General features: G+C 42.9%; 1 protein-coding gene across 1 annotated transcript in view; it reads right to left on the bottom strand.

Annotated features, from left to right (window-relative positions):
- LOC124382935 overlaps positions 1-18,250 on the bottom strand; it is a 61,335-nt gene that overhangs the window by 19,087 nt on the left and 23,998 nt on the right. Inside the window, exons 22-38 of the mRNA XM_046845289.1 lie at positions 17,178-17,386; positions 16,985-17,088; positions 16,771-16,889; positions 16,413-16,589; positions 16,092-16,297; positions 15,899-15,999; positions 15,561-15,679; positions 15,319-15,444; positions 15,024-15,217; positions 14,803-14,897; positions 14,561-14,691; positions 9,670-9,794; positions 7,395-7,512; positions 7,091-7,303; positions 6,534-6,704; positions 2,586-2,723; positions 2,393-2,442 (exon numbers count right to left, since the gene is read on the bottom strand). Coding sequence (XP_046701245.1) covers positions 2,393-2,442; positions 2,586-2,723; positions 6,534-6,704; positions 7,091-7,303; positions 7,395-7,512; positions 9,670-9,794; positions 14,561-14,691; positions 14,803-14,897; positions 15,024-15,217; positions 15,319-15,444; positions 15,561-15,679; positions 15,899-15,999; positions 16,092-16,297; positions 16,413-16,589; positions 16,771-16,889; positions 16,985-17,088; positions 17,178-17,386 — 2,396 coding nt within the window. The remainder of the gene's footprint in view (positions 1-2,392; positions 2,443-2,585; positions 2,724-6,533; positions 6,705-7,090; positions 7,304-7,394; positions 7,513-9,669; positions 9,795-14,560; positions 14,692-14,802; positions 14,898-15,023; positions 15,218-15,318; positions 15,445-15,560; positions 15,680-15,898; positions 16,000-16,091; positions 16,298-16,412; positions 16,590-16,770; positions 16,890-16,984; positions 17,089-17,177; positions 17,387-18,250) is intronic.

Below are 18,250 nucleotides of genomic sequence, written 5' to 3'. Positions count from 1 at the left end.
TGGCCTGACCTGGTGACGCTGTAGGTGAGGGCGATTGCTGGCGGGTTCAGGAGACCGTGGTGGCGTTTCAGTGGTAGTTCCTCTCTGCTCCGATGGGGCTGCTCGGCGGCAGCCTCACCCTGGTATGTCCAGGCACAGGGAAATAGCCCGTTGAGAGAGTGTTGCCACCCGATTCCCGCGGGGAGGTCCTGGGGCCCCTGGCGACACTCTTAGCCTAAGGATGGCTGGACGACCTGAGGTTCGTCCTCGCCTCTAGTGTACAGACTGTGGGGCATAAGCCTGATGGTTTGCATCTTGGAGGGCGGTGTGCACCTCATGCTACGGTGCCCGTCCCTCCCCGGCACTGCCGCGAGGTCGGTCTGTCGGCCCTGCCACAGGGTGTTCAGGATGCTGCCTCCCTCCAACGGTTAACTCCCTTATTCCACCCAAAAGTTCGTTGCGGATGGGGGTCATCCGCCGCCTCTCAGGAGGCTTCAACGGCCGCAGTATGCTGCTCCTGCCGTTCGGGTTCAGGAGGACTGTCTGCTAGCCCTGCCACAGGTCGTGTTCAGGGCGCAGCTTTCTCCAGTGGTTTGCTCCCCGTATTCCGCCCGTATGATCGCTGCAGATGGGGGGGATCCGCCGCCTCTCAGGAGGTGTGGTCGGCTGCAGAGCACTGCTCCAGCCGCTCTGAGTGGGTCAGGGGCCAGCCCTGAGGGGTTGGTTCTCCCTGTGGAGACTTTCTGTCAGTCTGGAGGGCTGCCAGGAGTCTCTCAGGGGTCCTGTGTACTGTGGAGAAGGGCTGCGCGATTCAGTTCGCATCTTCTCCTCCCCGGTTCAACGGGGTGTGTCCCACCCTGGTGGGACCCGTGCAGGCTCTGGTCCTGGGACAGGAATCTCGTGCTCTCCTGAGGAAACGGGCCATCAAGGTGGTTCCCTCCTCCTTGTTTAGAGAGTCAGGCTGCTACAGCCTGTGCTTCATTGTTCCGAAGAAGGACGGTGGGTTGCCAAACTCCTCTCATTAGAGCCTAATCCCGGGACGGTGGGATGTCTGAGCAGACGCCCTGTCGAGACAGTGGCTGCCATGGGACGGTCTTGGCTGAGGCTACGCCTGTACGCCTTTCCCCCGGAGTTCTGGAATGAGTTTGCCGGGAAGGAGTCTGTCTCCTCCTGGTAGCACCTCGATGGTGGGCGGAACCCTGGGTAGGTCCCATTGGTGACACGTTTCCTCCGTGGCGCCCGGAGGCTGAGGCCCGGGACGCGACTCAGAGTGCCTGTCTGGGACTTGGCAGTTGCCTCGTCCCGCCTGGAGTTGCCCCCTGGCATGGCCAGAGTGTTTCTTTATGTGAGGCTGGGTGATCCCACATGATTTGTCGTGTTACAGGCATTCTGCCCTCCTCTGTTTATAGCCCCCGACCAGGGGTTACGAGACCTGGCTGTGTCCAGTGCAAGCACTGGGTGCTTATCTCCACAGGACGAGTCCTTGGAGGTGGTTGGTGCAGCTGTTCGGCTGCGAGTCCTGGTCCCCGCTCCAATCGCGGTCAGGGCTCGCTCCGCCGGAGTGTGGTGGCCTCTACGGCTGAGTCCGCTGGAGTGTCACTCCGGGACGTCTGTGACGCTGCAGGTTGGTCCACCTTTGTCAGGTTCTATGGCCTTCACCTCAGAGCCACCTCGGGCTCCTCTGTCCTGCGTGCTGGTGCTGAGGCCCTCACTCTCTCTGCAGGGTCTGGTCAGTGTGGCGTGATTGGACACTCGTTCCCATAGCGTTTCGACGCAGCTTGAGTTCCTGAAGGGGAACGTCTCTCGGTTACGAACGTAACCCTAGTTCCCAGAAGGAACGAGACGCTGCGTCTCCGTCCCACACTCCCTGCATCCCTGCAGCGCTTACCTTCTCTCTTTGCAGAAGCTAATGTCGCTACCACCGCACAGCCATCTTGTAGCTTCCTGGTTTACGTGACGTCGCCTGTCTATGACGTCACGGCTTGCCTTTTGGCTAGATTTCACACATGGTTTAGAGCGTGGTCACGCAGGGGCGTTCCCATAGCGTTTCGACGCAGCGTCTCGTTCCTTCGGGGAACTAGGGTTACGTTCATAACCTAGAGACGATATCACCCAAATGAGGATGGGTTCCCCTTTTAAGTCTGGTTCCTCTCAAGGTTTCTTTGTTATGAGAAGTTTTTCCTTGCCACAGTCACCTCAGACTTCATCATCAGGAATAAATACACATCAATCACCTTAATTCTTAAAATTTGTGAAGCTGCTTTGAGACACTGTCCATTGTGAAAAGTGCTATAGAAATAAACCTGAGTTGACTTGACACTAAGATGTTGGTTTCACTGGTTACTTATTCTGGCATAATACATTTATGAAATGAAATAAAAAATGTGTATAGAATTGTATGTTTTTGACTCACTCATCTGGATTATCAATAGCACTGGTCACAGCACCAAACAACATCATAGCCTTGTAAAAGAAAAAATTCAACATTTACTTATTTTTACACATATCCACACACAACAACCTTTACACATCGTAATGTATTACTTTCCATGTTTTGATGTTCGAATTCCTCTCTAAAGTATTTAACTCTGCATGTGTTCTGTTACCTGCTCATGGCTCCAGCTCTTGTTATTAATTAGTGAAACCTCAATAGAGCTCACTGTTGACAGGAGAACAAGTGGGATATGCATAACTAGTGCATCTGGTACATTCTTGATCACTTTTGTCTGGTCTACAGAGATGATCTGGAGGAAAAAATCATAAAATAACACAACTTATCAGTGCTTTTTCTTTATTTGTATAGTATATAATATATTTATATATATATATATATATATATATATATATATATATATATATATATATATATATATATATATATATATATATTTTTTTTTTCTTTCACCTGCTTCCATTAGGGGTCTCCACAGCAGATCATCCGCATAAACTTTTCCTTTCACTTGTACAGATACTCTTCTATCACAAATCACTCCTGCAATCACTTTTCTCCACTCACTCCACCCTGCCTGCATTCTTTTCTTCGCTTCTCTAACACACTCTCCATTACTTTGCACTGTTAACTTCAGGTACCCTAACTCCTCCACCTTCTCCACCTCTCACAGAGAGACATCTGTGCCTCACCCTGTCCGAAATTTCCGACAGGGACAGGGCCATGCTGCTGGAAGCCTCACTTTTGCCCTCAAGCCTTTTTGGCGACGCCGTTAGTTCGGTAGTCAAAAGGTTTCAGGAAACCTAAAGACAATTAGCGGCGTTCCAGCGCTACCTCCCTCGCCCCTCTTATGTTTGGCATATATAGCCCCAACCTTAACCCAGAGACAGAGTGTAGTGATGCGCTCTCCTCCTTTACAGGATCCCACGTGGCACCCTGGGCCAAAGCCCCATGAGGTGACAGATCTAAGGACTGTAGACCCACTTTCTCGGCACCCATTTTCCTCCGGCCCCAGGGACCTGGCTCATCTACCCTGCCATGAAATGTGCTCCAGCTCCCTCCTAGGTTTCCGCCCAGCATCGTTGAGGACCATGAGGCCTTGTCACTAGAGCTGCATCAGGGCGCTGCCCCGGCTCTAGGCGGACTGGAGGTTAGTCTCGAGAGACTGATACTCTTAAGAGAACACCTGGCAGCCTGGATAGCTCTGCCAGACGTGTCCCGATGAGTCGTGCTTCATGACACTTTGACACTTCATGTTTCTCTGCTCTCTCCTTCAGCCACTGCTCGTAACCTTGGGGTAACTATGGACAATGAACTGTCCTTCTTCCCACATGTCGTTAATGTGGCTCGTTTTTGTCTATTTTTTCTCTACGACATAAGAAAGATTCAACCATTTCTGTCCACACAGGCTGCCCAGGTGCTTGTTCAGTCTCTTGTCATTTCAAGACTCGACTACTGCAACTCTCTGCTTCCAGGTCTTCCCCTGAACGCTATTCGCCCACTGCAAATGATCCAAAATGCAGCTGCATGGCTTGCGTTCAATCAGCCCAAGTTTTCCCACACCACACCACTGCTGCGTTCCCTTTACTGGCTTCCAGTAGCTGCACGTATCAGATTCAAATCACTGATGCTTGCCTACAAGGCCAAAAATGGGCCAGCGCCATCTTACCTCAGAGACCTCATCACATCTCGCACTGCACCATGCTGTCTGAGATACTCCAGCACTGCTTGACTGGTACCACCTTCTCTCAAAATAAGAGGTAAGTACACTTCAAGGCTCTTCTATGTTCTGGCACCAAGGTGGTGATATAAACTTCCCCTAGATGTCCGTACAGCGGAGTCCCTGACTATTTCAAGCGATGACTGAAGACCTACCTCTTCCTAAAACACTTAAATTAGCACTTTCCAAGTTATATTTATATTAAGTTTGTAATCTTGCGTACCAGTGTAGATTTATTCATTACTAGTGACTCAAAGCACTTTTGTACGTCGCTCTGGATAAGGGCATCTGCTAAATGCCGCAAATGTAAATGTAAATGTCATGCGCACTGTAGAGCGAGGCTATATGATTCAGTTCGGGTCTCGTCCGCCCAGGGTCAACGGGCTCTGTCACACTCTGGGGGAAAGTGAGCAGGCTCTGGTCATGGAACGAGAAGTAACCACTCTTCTGAGGAAGGAGGTCATCAAGGTGGTCCCTTAGTCAGACAGAGTGTCCGGGTTCTACAGCCGGTAATTCATAGTTCCCAAAAAGGACAGTGTGTTGCATCCTATTCTAGATCTACGTTAGCTGAATCACTCTTTGATGAGGCTGCTGTTTAAAATGCTGACCCTTATGCAGGTTGTGTCTCAGATCAGATCTGAGGACTGGTTTATCACGGTAGATCTAAAGAATACATACTTTCATGTACCCTTCTCCCTTCTAACAGGAAGTTCCTGAGGTTCACTTTTGGGGTCAAAGCGTACCAATATCGCGTCCTCCCCTTTGCCCTCTGGCTCCCCTGAGACTTCAGGGCATCCATATCCTCAACTATATCGACGATTGGTTATTATTAGCTCGATCAGAGCAGTAGAGGTCTGGCTTCAAAATGTTGTTCTCGCTCACATGAAGAAACTGGGGTTCGGCTGAATGCCGAAATGAGTGTTCTTTCTCCATCACAGAGAACCACCTATCTCAGCGTTATATGGGATTCGACAACTATGCACACGCAGCTTTCTTCTGCCCGCATTGCGTCCATCCTTTCGGTGGTCAGGAAGGTGAAAGAGGAGGCCCCCTGTACAGGCTGGTGCACCAGATCCTCCTGTGGGCCCAGGTGAAGCTCCTCTCCCTGAGAGCAGCTTACATCCCAGGTCATTTAAATGAATCAGCAGACTCCCTGTCAAGGCAGGTGTCTAGACCCGGGGAGTGGTACCTCCACCCTCAGGTAATGGAGCAGATCTGGGAGAAGCTTGGCAAAGACCAAATAGACTTGTTTGCATCTCTAAAAACATTGCACTGTCCCCTGTGGATCTCCCTATATCCTCCAGCCCCACCGGGACTGGATGCATTGGCACACCTGTGGAGGAGGCGGCTCCTGTGCTTCTAGGAGTTCTGGAGACAGTTCGCGACAGCAGTACAGTCAGTACAGGAGCAGTCAGGACAGTACGCGTACAGGAGGCGCCTCTGCCACATGTATATATATACTGAACCAAATTTAAAGGCCACCCTAAAATGTGCAGTTTTATCACACATTACAATGTCACAAGTTTTGACAGAGTGTGCAATCGGCATGCTGTCTGTAGGAATGTCCACCGAAGCTGTTGCTCGTGAATTAAATGTTCATTTCTCTACCATAAGCTGTCTCCAAAGGCGTTTCAGAGAATTTGGCAGTACACCCAACCAGCCTCACAATCACAGACCTTGTGTAACCACACCAGTCCAGGACCTCCACATCCAGCATCTTCACCTCCAAAATTGTCTGAGAGGAGCCACCCGGACACCTGCTGCAACAATTGGTTTGTATAACCAAAATTTGGAAATTTTGGTTTTCACTGTACAGTTCAAAATGCATGATGCAAATAGTGGTCACACCAGATACTGACTGGTTTTCGGACCCCCCCCCCGGAGCCCCCAATACAGTAAAACTGCACATTTTTGTTGCGTTTTAATTTTGTTCAGTGTAATATATATATATATATATATATATATATATATATATATATATATATATATATATATATATATATATATATATATATATATATATATATATATATATATATATATATATATACAGTGGCGATCAAAATTAGAGAACAATTTATAAACAATTGAACAATTCTGAAATTGTTCAATTGCTGCTAATCTGTTTTCAATTGCTGCTAATCTGTTTTCTGCAAAATAATAATAAATTTTTAAATGCTTAGTTAATTTGTGGAAAAGGTGTTCTGGTAGCATGGTGACCAGGCATATATATATATATATATATATATATATATATATATATATATATATATATATATATATATATATATATATATACACACACATATATATATATATATATATATATAGCATCATATATATTTTGCATTATTATAATAAAATGTAATAGATTATAGAATGCACCTGCTGGACATAGGTTTCCTGTAGAATTACTCGAGCTGACTGAATGTTATTGATGAATGTTGGATTCTGGGACAAAGTAAGAAGCTCAAAAGATGGGATGCTGAACATGGTTGCAGAGGTAACTCCTTCAATTAGTGTTCCCAAAGATAACAGAGAGGATGAACTGCTAATCTGTTAAACAAAACAATAGCCAATCAGATCAAAACTCAACATGAAGATCACATATTCTCTTTTAATTTTATATATATATATATATATATATATATATATATCACACATTTTAATGGGTTCACACTACTCTTTATAAACAACTATTAAGTTTCGTGGTCATCTATGCAGGTCTGCATCATTATGAACATTTCTGAACATATGTGCTAAGAAATCCAGTGTAATTTGCCTTGTGAAATTTGGAGTTTGTCATGACGGCCCTCAATTATTGTATGTCAAGTAGTTCAATACTTATTTACTCAAATACAAGGCAATACTCCACTCAATGCAGAAAGACACTCCCAATATTGTAGAAAAATCAATTTTGTTAGATAATAGTGTACACTCACATTAAAGCCTGAACCAATGATGCTCTGGATGAGGGCATTTGCTTGCCCTTGGTCCCAGCCACTGATGCTACTCAGCATAGGCAGAGCACTTTTTATTACATTGGAGGAGGTGGCGCTTATCTGACCAACAGTAAGGCCCACACTCTGTCTGCCAAGCAACTCAATTGTAGTTGCAGACAAAGTAGAAAACTTTGTCACGATTGTTGCTGTAATCTGAAAGAAAAGGAGGATGGGTAACATATAATGTAACCAAATGAATCAATTGTCATGTTATTGGAACTCGTATTAAAAATTAACTGAATACCTCTGGATTGGTTTTACTGCAGAATTTGTTGATGCTTGACAGAATGGTCTGACTCTCTTCAATTCCAAGAGGAGCAAAAACAGAGCCAGGTGATTCACAGAGAAGTATACCTGGTAATCTATAAATAAACACACACAGACACACACAGACACACACACACACACACACACACACAGAAAGTTTGATGAACATCTGCCACCATATACAGTACATAAATAAAGAACTCATATCTCAGTGGCAACTGCCACTCAAACCTCAACTGATTAGTTGTATAAATTAGATAATTGTAAGTTGCTCTGGATAATGGTGTCTGCCAAATATAATAAATGTAAATCTATATATTAATATTCTTCAATTTTATTAGTTCAGGGGAGTCCTAATTTTGATGAGTGGAAATATTATGTTTTGTATTTTTTTATTTAATTTGATTGCAGTGATTTAAATACATTATATTAATTTATAAATTAAAATAATGATAATACAAACGTGAAAAGCAGATGTAATTAATCAATGTGTGTTTGAGCTGCATACACTCTATACATTTTTATATAACCTGATAATCCAATTTAGACCAAATCTATCAGTGTGCCACCTAAACATATCCTTCAACAAAAGAGATTAAATTATATAAAGCAGCTCATCAACATTGTTAATATTCTACATATTTATCATTTAAATAAGGTTCCAGAAATAGTGCAGAATCCTGAATATTAAATGTGTAAGATAGTGTAAAAATTACTGGTTTCTAGTAATCGTAGTAGTTACATTCAAAAATCCAATTAAAATTGCATTTATATCTTCTTCTTCTTCTTCTTCTTCTTTCAGCTGCTCCCATTAGGGGTCTTCACAGTGGATCATCTGTCTCCATACCACCCTGTCCTCTACATCTGCCTCTTTCACACAAACTACCTGCATGTTTTCCTTTACCACATCCATGGACCTCCTTCTTGGCCTTCCTCTTTTCCTCCTTCCTGGTAGCTCCATCCTCAGCATTCTCATACCGATATAACCCATGTCCCTCCTCTGCACATGTCCAAACCATCTCAATCTTGCCTCCCTCACCTTGTCTCCAAAACATCCTACATGTGCTGTCCCTCTAATAAACTAATTTTTAATCCTATCCATCGTCATCACTCCCAACGAAAACCTTAACATCTTCAACTCTGCCACCTCCAGCTCCACCTACTGTCTTTTAATCAATGCCACTGTCTCTAATCCATACAACATCTCAAGTCTCACCACAGTCCTATAAACTTTCCCTTTCACTCTCACAGATACTCTTCTATCACACATCACTCCTGCTATCACTCTTCTCCTCCCACTCCACCCTGCCTGCACTCTTTTCTTCACTTCTCTAACACACTCTCCATTACTTTACACTGTTGACCCCAGGTACCTGAACTCCTCCACCTTCTCCACCTCTTCTCCCTGCAACCGCACCCCTCCACTGCCCTCCCTCTCATTCACACACATGTACACAAACCCTGACATCTAAAATAGAACCATTTACTATCCTATAAAATCACTTGATTTTACAACAAAATTAAGTTCCTAATTTATAAATTAGTTTTGGCATTGAGTCTCCAAGAATGCACACATTATCTGGGATATATTTTGTTGTCCACATTGGACTTGCTGACACTGTTGCTTACATTGAATTGGGCTGTAAATGTTTTTAGAAAGTATCCTCATCTTGATGATCAACTTTTGTCAAAGTCTAGGGGCAGCTTCATGTGTAGTAAATTCACATTAATTAAATACTTAATTCATAGAGAATCAAACTTAAAACTCCAGAATAGCCCTGGATAAAAATATGAAGATGTAAAAATACTCTTGTTACATGTCCTAAAGCTGATATTGTAAACATTGTAAAAGCCTTTCCATTCTTAACTGTTATAACCCCTGACATCTCAAATAGAACCATTTACTATCCCATAATTTCAAAGCAGTTGACCTACCTCAATCTTTTTGTACTATAATCCTAGATTGTCACACTATAAAATCTTAAAACAATTACAAAACTTACAAAATTGTTATTTAAGCAGCAATTGCCAATTCAATATTGGGCATATTTAGTATACACTTGAACTAGGCGGGACTTTGATCAGGCATTTGTCAGAACTGAATTAACCTAAAAGATATTTTCCACAGTGTTATGTCACTCAATTACTTTCATTTGGTGCTAAGTGGTGATTACCTTTTGTACGTAGATAGTAGATTAGTAGAAGTAATCAATACTAGATTAGTATTATATAATGCATGTACAGTGTTTTACCTTAGGGGATTAAACGAGGGATTCTGGGTATATAATCGAGTTGTGTAGTACTCTGTGACGCTGACTGCAATTTTTGAGTTATTGAACAATTGAAGATTTTTTGAATTTTCCAGGAACAGACCAATCTACAGGACAAGATAAAAACACAATAAACAAACAATTAATGTGTGTTTACATTTACATTTATTAGTGGTGAGCTGTCAGGGCCAGCAAGGCCTTCTCTGCTGGCCTAAATACTATCAGAAGCACTGGCCATCATTTACAACCTAAATTCTAATATTTGTTCCTTGAAATTTTATAAATTTATTCTCAACAGTTTATTTTCTTCATTTCGTAGCGTTTCTCTTGGCTGCACTGCTTCCAGTATGTGTATGTGGATGTTAGATTTTTGTCCAATCAGATTTCAGCCTCTATGTGCTGCCATGTCAATCTAATCCACCCAGGGCCTTCAGAATCAGAAGTGCTGGCCAATGTACCTTAAATTATATTAGCAATTGATCTGTTTCTTTAACCAATCTAAACTTCACCTTACAGGGCCACCTAGCCAAGAATAGTGTCAGCATTTTTCTGTCGTCTAATTCGTTGGTCAGAAACTTTTACAGCCCAGAGTTAGACTTTTTTATGCCCACAATGGCTGATGGAGGATGAGAAATTAATTTGGTCTCGGACATAGTTAAAAATCCATTTTTAAGGCGGACATTTTCAGAAAAGCTAGACATCGTGATGAGAGGCCAGCCAACCATTAGGGTTGCACAAACCAGTGCACTCTTAGTGCCGGCCCCAAGCCTGGATAAATGGGGAGGGTTGCGTTAGGAAGGGCATCCAGCGTAAAACATGTGCCAAATCAAATATGCGGAACACGAAAGAGAAATTCATACCGGATCGGTCAAGGCCCGGGTTACCAACGACCGCCACAGGTATCGTTAGCCAACAGGGTACTGGTGGAAATTGGGCTACTGATGGCTAAAAGAGGAGAAGGAGAAGAGGAAGATGTCTACAGAGACAGCAGTGAAAGGAGAAGTGAAGGAGAGTAGAGGTTCAGGTTGGTAGATATGTTGTGTGTTCAGGAGACCAAGTGGAAAGGGAGTAAGGCCAGGAACATTTGAGGTGGGTTTAAACTGTTCTTTCATGGTGTGGATGGAAAGAGAAATGGTGTAGGGGTAATTCTGAAGGAAGAGTACAGTAAGAGTGTAGTGGAGGTAAAGAGAATTTCTGATAGGATGATGAACGTAAAGCTGGAAGTTGAAGGGGTGATGATAAATGTCTAGATAGATAGATAGATAGATAGATAGATAGATAGATAGATAGATAGATAGATAGATAGATAGATAGATAGATAGATAGATAGATAGATAGATAGATTGCAGGTCTACAGTTTTGTTTCTGGTGTCCTTTGACAACTCTTTGGTCTTGGCCATAGTGGAGTTTGGAGTCTGACCTTTTGAGGTTGTGGACAGGTGATTTTTATACTGATAACGAGTTCAAACAGGTGCCATTAATACAGATAACAAGTTGAGGACAAAGGAGCCTTTTAAAGTTATTGTTACAGGTCTGTAAGAGACAGAAATCTTGCTTTTTTGTAGGTGACCAAATACTTATTTTCCACCATAATTTGCAAATAAATTATTTAAAAATCAGACAATGTGATTTTCTGGATTTTTTTTTTTCAGTTTGTCTCTAATAGTTGAAGAGTACCTATGATTAAAATTACAGGTCTCTCTCATCTTTCTAAGTGGGAGAACTTGCACAATTAGTGGCTGACTAAATACTTTTTTGCCCCACTGTATGTAAGCATATGTACAGTGAATAAATATAAAGTCTATAACAGTGCAGAGATGTGTGGACATAATTAAGAAGTACAGATAAATGATTCTAAGGCTATGGCATTGAAGACGAATGTGCAGAAGTTAAAGGTTATAAGATTATAGCATTTAAGATGTGCAAGCTGTATATATATATATATATATATATATATATATATATATATATATATATATATATATATATATATAGATTCGTCGTTGTTGTCGATCTGGCCGATGTTAGAATTATACAGAGGAGCACAATCGTTGGTAAACAGGGAGTAGAGTAGTGGGCTCAGAACACAGCCCTGTGGGATGCCAGTGTTCAGAACAATGGTTAAGGATGCCTGGTTGCTCAACCTAATAGATTGAGGTCTGTTGGTGAGACAGTCCAAAATCCATCTGCAAGTGGGGGTGCAGATACCCAAGTCACTGAGCTTAGTGATCAGTACAGTGGGGAGGACTGTATTGAACGCAGAGCTGAAGTCATTTAACAGCATTCTGATGTGGGTGTTGCTTTTATACAGGTAGGTGAGGGCTGAATGAAGATCTGTGGAAACTGCATCATCTGTTGACCTGTTCGGGCGATAGGCAAACTGGTGTGGGTCCAGTGTAGGTGATAGGCCTGCAGTGAGGTGATTCAGGACCAGTTCCTCAAAGTACTTCATAGCGATAGGGGTGAGTGCAACTGGGTGAAAGGCATTCAGGCATTCGGCAGCTGAGTGCTTAGGCACAGGTATGATGGTTGTGGTCTTCAGGCATGTAGGAACTGTGGCTTGGGCCAGTGACAGGTTGAAAATGTAAGTGAAAACCTGTGGCATTGTCCAGCGTATGCTCTGAGAACACGTCCTGGTATTGCCTTGCGTGCATCCACTCTGCTAAACACTGAATAGACGTCCGCTGTTGAGAGTGAAAGTGGGCTGTAAGCAGTAGAAGAGTCCGTAGTTGAGGTTAAATGCCCTATGCCTTGATCGAAACAAGCGAAAAAGTGATTGAGTTCGTCCGGTTGGAAGGCACTGCTGGTTGGTTGAGCTGTAGGTTTGTAGTCCGTGATGGTCTGGATGCCTTTCCAAATGCGTCTGGGGTCAGAGTTGTGGAAGTGCTCTTTTATGTAATTTACACATCATCTGTTTTGGACCATGTCAACACGTGCACAGATCATAATCATCAAAACAGATGATGTATAAATGTCCATGTTCCTGTGAGATGCCAATGAGGCAAACACGTTCCAGTCCGTATCCTGAAACTGTTGCTGTAGAGAAGAAATGGCGCCCTCTGGCCATACCTTTACTGTCCTTACAGCTGGTTTCACCCATTTGATCAGTGGTGTGTATTTTGGTAGCATGGACAAAGAGAGGAGATCAGACAGAGGGGGGGGGAATGGCCATGTGTGCCCCAGGTATGTTTGTGTATACCTGGTCCAGTGTTTTGTCCCCTCTGGTAGAGCAGGAGACATTAGGGTGAAATTTAGGTAAAACAGATCTCACGTTGTAGTGGTTGAAATCTCCAGCAACAATGAAAGTTCCTTCGGGATGTGCAGACTGTTGTTTGCTGATAGCTGCGTGCAGTTCGTCCATAGCTAGTTTAGCTTTAGCATCCGTTGGAATGTACATCGCAGTCACAACAATGGCTAAGAAATCTCTCAGTAAATAAAAGGGTCTGCACTTAATCATAAATACTCTAAATGAACAGAGCAATGACTTTCAGTAACAGAAGAGTCTGTGCACCATGATATGTTAATATAAATGCACAGACCACCACCTCTGCATTTAGCAGAGTCCTCTGCCGTCCTGTCCGCCCGAAAAACACTGCGACCCCCGAGCTCAATGGCGCTGCTGGGAATGTTGTCGTTGAGCCATGTTTCTGTAAAAATCATGACATTACATTCCGTAATCTGCTTGTGTGATGTTATCCGGAGCAGCAGTTCATCCATTTTGTTTGCGAGAGACCGTACATTGACAAGGAAGATGCTTGGAATCGATGGTTGATGCGGGTTTAGCATTAGCCTAGCCCTGATGCTGCCTCACTTTCCCCTCCTTTGTTTACAGTTTCGGTGCCGGCGCTGTGGACTCACTGTCGACCGAGCTGGATCAGCGGTCCGCGGTGTTCGGGCGATTTTCCGAGGGAGTTCCAAGTTAGGGTTAGGGTTAGGGTTAGGGTTAGGGTAAGGGTTAGGGTAACCCTAACCCTAACCCTAACCATAACCCTCGCGTTGTGCACGCGCCGCCATCTTGGTCTATGTGTGCTTATCAGTAGGTCTTCACAGTGCTTATGCTCAACAAGTGGGTTGTGAGATGGAGGAGAAGGAAAAATTCTGGAGTAAGGTAGATGAAGTGGTAGAAGGTGTACCTAGGAATGTAAGATTGGTGATTGGGGCAGACTTTAATAAGCATGTAGGAGAAAGGAACAGAGGGGATGAGGAGGTGATTGGTAGGTATGGCTTTCAGGAGAGGATTGTGAAAGGGCAGATAGTGGTAGATTTTGCTAAAAGGATGGTAATGGAAGTGGTGAACACTTATTTTAAGGAAAAGGAGGATCACAGGGTGATGTATAGGAGTGGAGGAAGATGCACACAGATGGACTATGTTAAATGTAGGAGATGCAACCTGAAGGAGATTGGGGACTGTAAGGTGTTGGTAGGGGACAGTGTAGCTAGACAGCTTTAGGAAGTTGTCTGTAGGATTGTTTTGGAGGTAAAGAAGAAGAGAAGGAGAGTGAGGACTGAAAGAAGAATAAGATGGAGGAAAATAAAGGCAGAAATCTGTAGTATGAGATTCAGGGAAGAGGTCAGACAGGGGCTCAGTGGTGGTAAAGGGGTGGTGGATGATTTGGCAACTACAGCAGAAGTTTTAATTTAGGTAGGTCATTTACAGTTGAGTCTCAAAAGGGGGCACCTAGTAACAGGTTAAGTGCACTTCATCTTTAATGTGTTAGCATAGTGGCAAACATATTACAGTACTGACTGGAAGATTGTAAATGGGGACATGCATACTGTATCCCACTTTTCACTTAAGTTGTTCTCAATAATATAATTAGCAATAAAACTAAAAAAGAAATTGCCTGTTCGTACCCCACTCTGTGTGTGTTACCTTTTTATCTGATATAAATGTTTGCAGATCACTGAGGGTGATGAAGGTGATGAAGAATCCAATGTTGTCTGCAAACCAGGCAGTGGAGTTCAGAAAAGGATCTGAGGAGTTATAGCAGCGGGGGCTGAAATCTGCAAAATACACAATCACATGTTGAGACACGTAGTGCACACACAAACAAAGGAAATGCTTGTACAGAGAGAACTAGAGAAAAAAAATAAGAAAGATGAGGTTATTTTTACCACCACTGCTCAGATACACTTTTATAGAGCTGTACACATCAGCTGGGGAGAAATCAGCTGCAGAAAAATTGAAGTTGTCCCCCAGGATAGACACCCTGCTCACAAACACATATGTACAGGAGATTTCTTTACTATATGACCTCAGTTTTTTTCGCCACCAGACATGTGGCAGTGTTTATAATGAAAACCCTGTTTAATGAAACATCCAATAAAGAACTCACAGTTTCCTGTATGACAGACAAGAGGCACCACTGAGCTGGGTGGAGCTGATGAGCTGAGATCTGAGGTAGGGCAGGTAGTGAACCAGTATAACATTAAACCACTGTTCTACATCAGCCTGAGTTGAGGCACTGAGAGCACGAGGCCACACACACTCCAATGTTTGGCTGGCCAGAACTGAGGACAAAACAGGCTCCTGTAGAGAGAAACAGTGATTACTCTATCAGCCATTCCTGACAGAATAAAGGCAAGTAATCTACATGGACAAAAATGTAGGTGAAATAAAAACTGGCCTACCATTTCCAGGTACTGATTGGTTCTATTGTAGTTGTCAAGTAGTGTGCAGAGCTCAGAACCATTAACAACTGTGTTTGGTCTGTTCAGGAACTTACTAAGTTCTTCCAGAGAGATGGAGCTCAAGAGCTAGAAAACACAGAAGAAAGACAACGCATTAACTACAGATAGTGATGTGCTTAACTCATTGGCTTTCCTATAGTGAGCGAAGCACTGAAGCAATTGGTGTTATAGAGCAGACATACCTCTGCCTGTCGGTCATCTGGGATAAGAGACAGGAAGTCTATTAGGTCAGGAAATCCAAAACTGAGGAGCAACTGTTTCAGGAACATGTAAAAGCTTCCACCACCATAGCAACTCAGGCCTGCGAAGCAACAGAGGACACTGATGTAAAAGGTCTGTGGTGAATTCAGATTGAGCATCTAGGACACTCCTGACTTACCCTAACCCTAACATTATCAGGCTGAAATCACATCTACTTATTACTGCCTACCTAGTAGCCTGAAACAGCAAATAAACACACACACACACACACACACACACACACACACACACACACACACACACACACACACACACAAACCTTGGCTGGACTGGTACTTGAGATAGTCTTGTATGTAATTGAAAACAGTGTTGGACTGTGTTGCAGAGAGGTCACTGTACACATTATCAAGTCCTTTCACTCTGTAAATACAGCAAAAGTGGGAAACAAATAAAAATTCTTAAAAGTAACAAAATAATCATTTGCTGTTTTTGTGTTATGAAGAGATGCTCACATCTCTCTGTAGGAGTCACAGCCAATAGTCATGGGTATAATCGACAGGGTGTTTGAACCAATACCAGGAAGTAAGATGGAAAGGTAATTCTGGAACCACAGGGCAAAGTCCTCTGGTCTGAAACGTTGGAAGTGAGGCACCAGATTATTTAGAGTCATGTTCAGAATTGAGTCTGAAATTGCTGAAGGAATGCTAGTGAGGTTCATCTGCAATCACAAGTAATCATCCATCAATTAGTATGCACAGAATAATGTCTTTTTTGATTAAAAAAAAAACAACAAAAAAATTGTGCCCTGATCTTTAGGCAACATAGATGCTCACTTGTATTGCAGTCTGGCTGAAGCTTGTGAAGAACATGCTAAGTTGATTGAGATCAAAAGATGCGATCATACTGCTAAACACCTCTCTAATCACTAATTCATTTCCCAACACTCCTGTATCCGGCTGCAAGATGAACTGTGCCTTCTGCTCAATGGACAGTAAACCAAACACTGCAACCTGCAGGAAAAAAACATTCATATCACATTATGTTTACACCAGGTCTTCAAGTAAAACAAATGGACACTGCTGCAGCAGCTGTCTGTTCTCTTCATCAAAAGAAAGAAACCAACTGTTACTACTACAGTCAGCTGCAACTCCACAAGAAACATAAAGTTGGTGCAATTGGGATGTTACTCACACTAGAGAAATTTGCATTTAAAATTTCTAGTTCTGTCAAGGTGGCATAATTGAAGAAACTGCCAAGGTTCTTTAAAAGCCAGTCATTGCTGCCTGAAGTGATGGAAACACAGCCAGGATCTAGATGGAACCAAGATCATTAGTTCAAGCAGGTAAAGACAAGTTAAAAAACTGTCAGTTTTCAGTATTAGAACAACTAAAAGGGGAGTACTTACCTGGTGAGCCATCTTTTGAGAGGAAAGGAAAGATAAATGAAGAAAATACTAGCTGCTTCTGTTCCTCTGTCATGAGTGATTCTTGACTACTGAGAGCTTCCACACTATGTTGGGTGAGAATTTTTTTAACAATTATTTCTTCATGTCCTATATAACACATCTGAAATTTTAAAATTTCATTGTCCATACTTACACAATTTGGTAGGTCTCACAGCTGAATTTTGTGAAACTGAGGCTGGATAGAAAGTCTGTGGACACTGATGACAACAGTGGTCTGAGCCTCATCTGGAACCACTTTGTAACAAAAGTGACATTCTTCAGCTGTGCTGTAGTGAAGTTCTTGATTATCACTTCCGCAAGAGCATTAAGTATACTTGGGTCAGGCTTGGCACTGCTGAGGTTCTACAAAAAAAAAAAAAAATAAATAAAATAAATTTTATTTTATATATATATATATATATATATATATATATATATATATATATATATATATATATATATATATATATACACATACAGGGAGTGCAGAATTATTAGGCAAATTAGTATTTTGACCACATCATCCTCGTTATGCATGTTGTCTTACTCCAAGCTGTATAGGCTGGAAAGCCTACTACCAATTAAGCATATTAGGTGATGTGCATCTCTGTAATGAGAAGGGGTGTGGTCTAATGACATCAACACCCTATATCAGGTGTGCATAATTATTAGGCAACTTCCTTTCCTTTGGCAAAATGGGTCAAAAGAAGGACTTGACAGGCTCAGAAAAGTCAAAAATAGTGAGATATATTGCAGAGGGATGCAGCAGTCTTAAAATAGCCAAGCTTCTGAAGCGTGATCATCGAACAATCAAGCGTTTCATTCAAAATAGTCAACAGGGTCGCAAGAAGCGTGTGGAAAACCAAGGCGCAAAATAACTGCCCGTGAACTGAGAAAAGTCAAGCGTGCAGCTGCCAAGATGCCACTTGCCACCAGTTTGGCCATATTTCAGAGCTGCAACATCACTGAGTGCCCAAAAGCACAAGGTGTGCAATACTCAGAGACATGGCCAAGGTAAGAAAGGCAGAAAGTCGACCACCACTGAACAAGACACACAAGCTGAAACGTCAAGACTGGGCCAAGAAATATCTCAAGACTGATTTTTCTAAGGTTTTATGGACTGATGAAATGAGAGTGAGTCTTGATGGGCCAGATGGATGGGCCCGTGGCTGGATTGGTAAAGGGCAGAGAGCTCCAGTCCGACTCAGACGCCAGCAAGGTGGAGGT

The sequence above is a fragment of the Silurus meridionalis genome, chromosome 1 (assembly GCF_014805685.1).
Source record: "Silurus meridionalis isolate SWU-2019-XX chromosome 1, ASM1480568v1, whole genome shotgun sequence".
Classification (NCBI taxonomy): Eukaryota; Metazoa; Chordata; class Actinopteri; order Siluriformes; family Siluridae; genus Silurus; species Silurus meridionalis.
The sequence above is the reverse complement of the archived record's forward strand: the minus strand, read 5'-3'. Positions and strand labels throughout refer to the sequence as shown.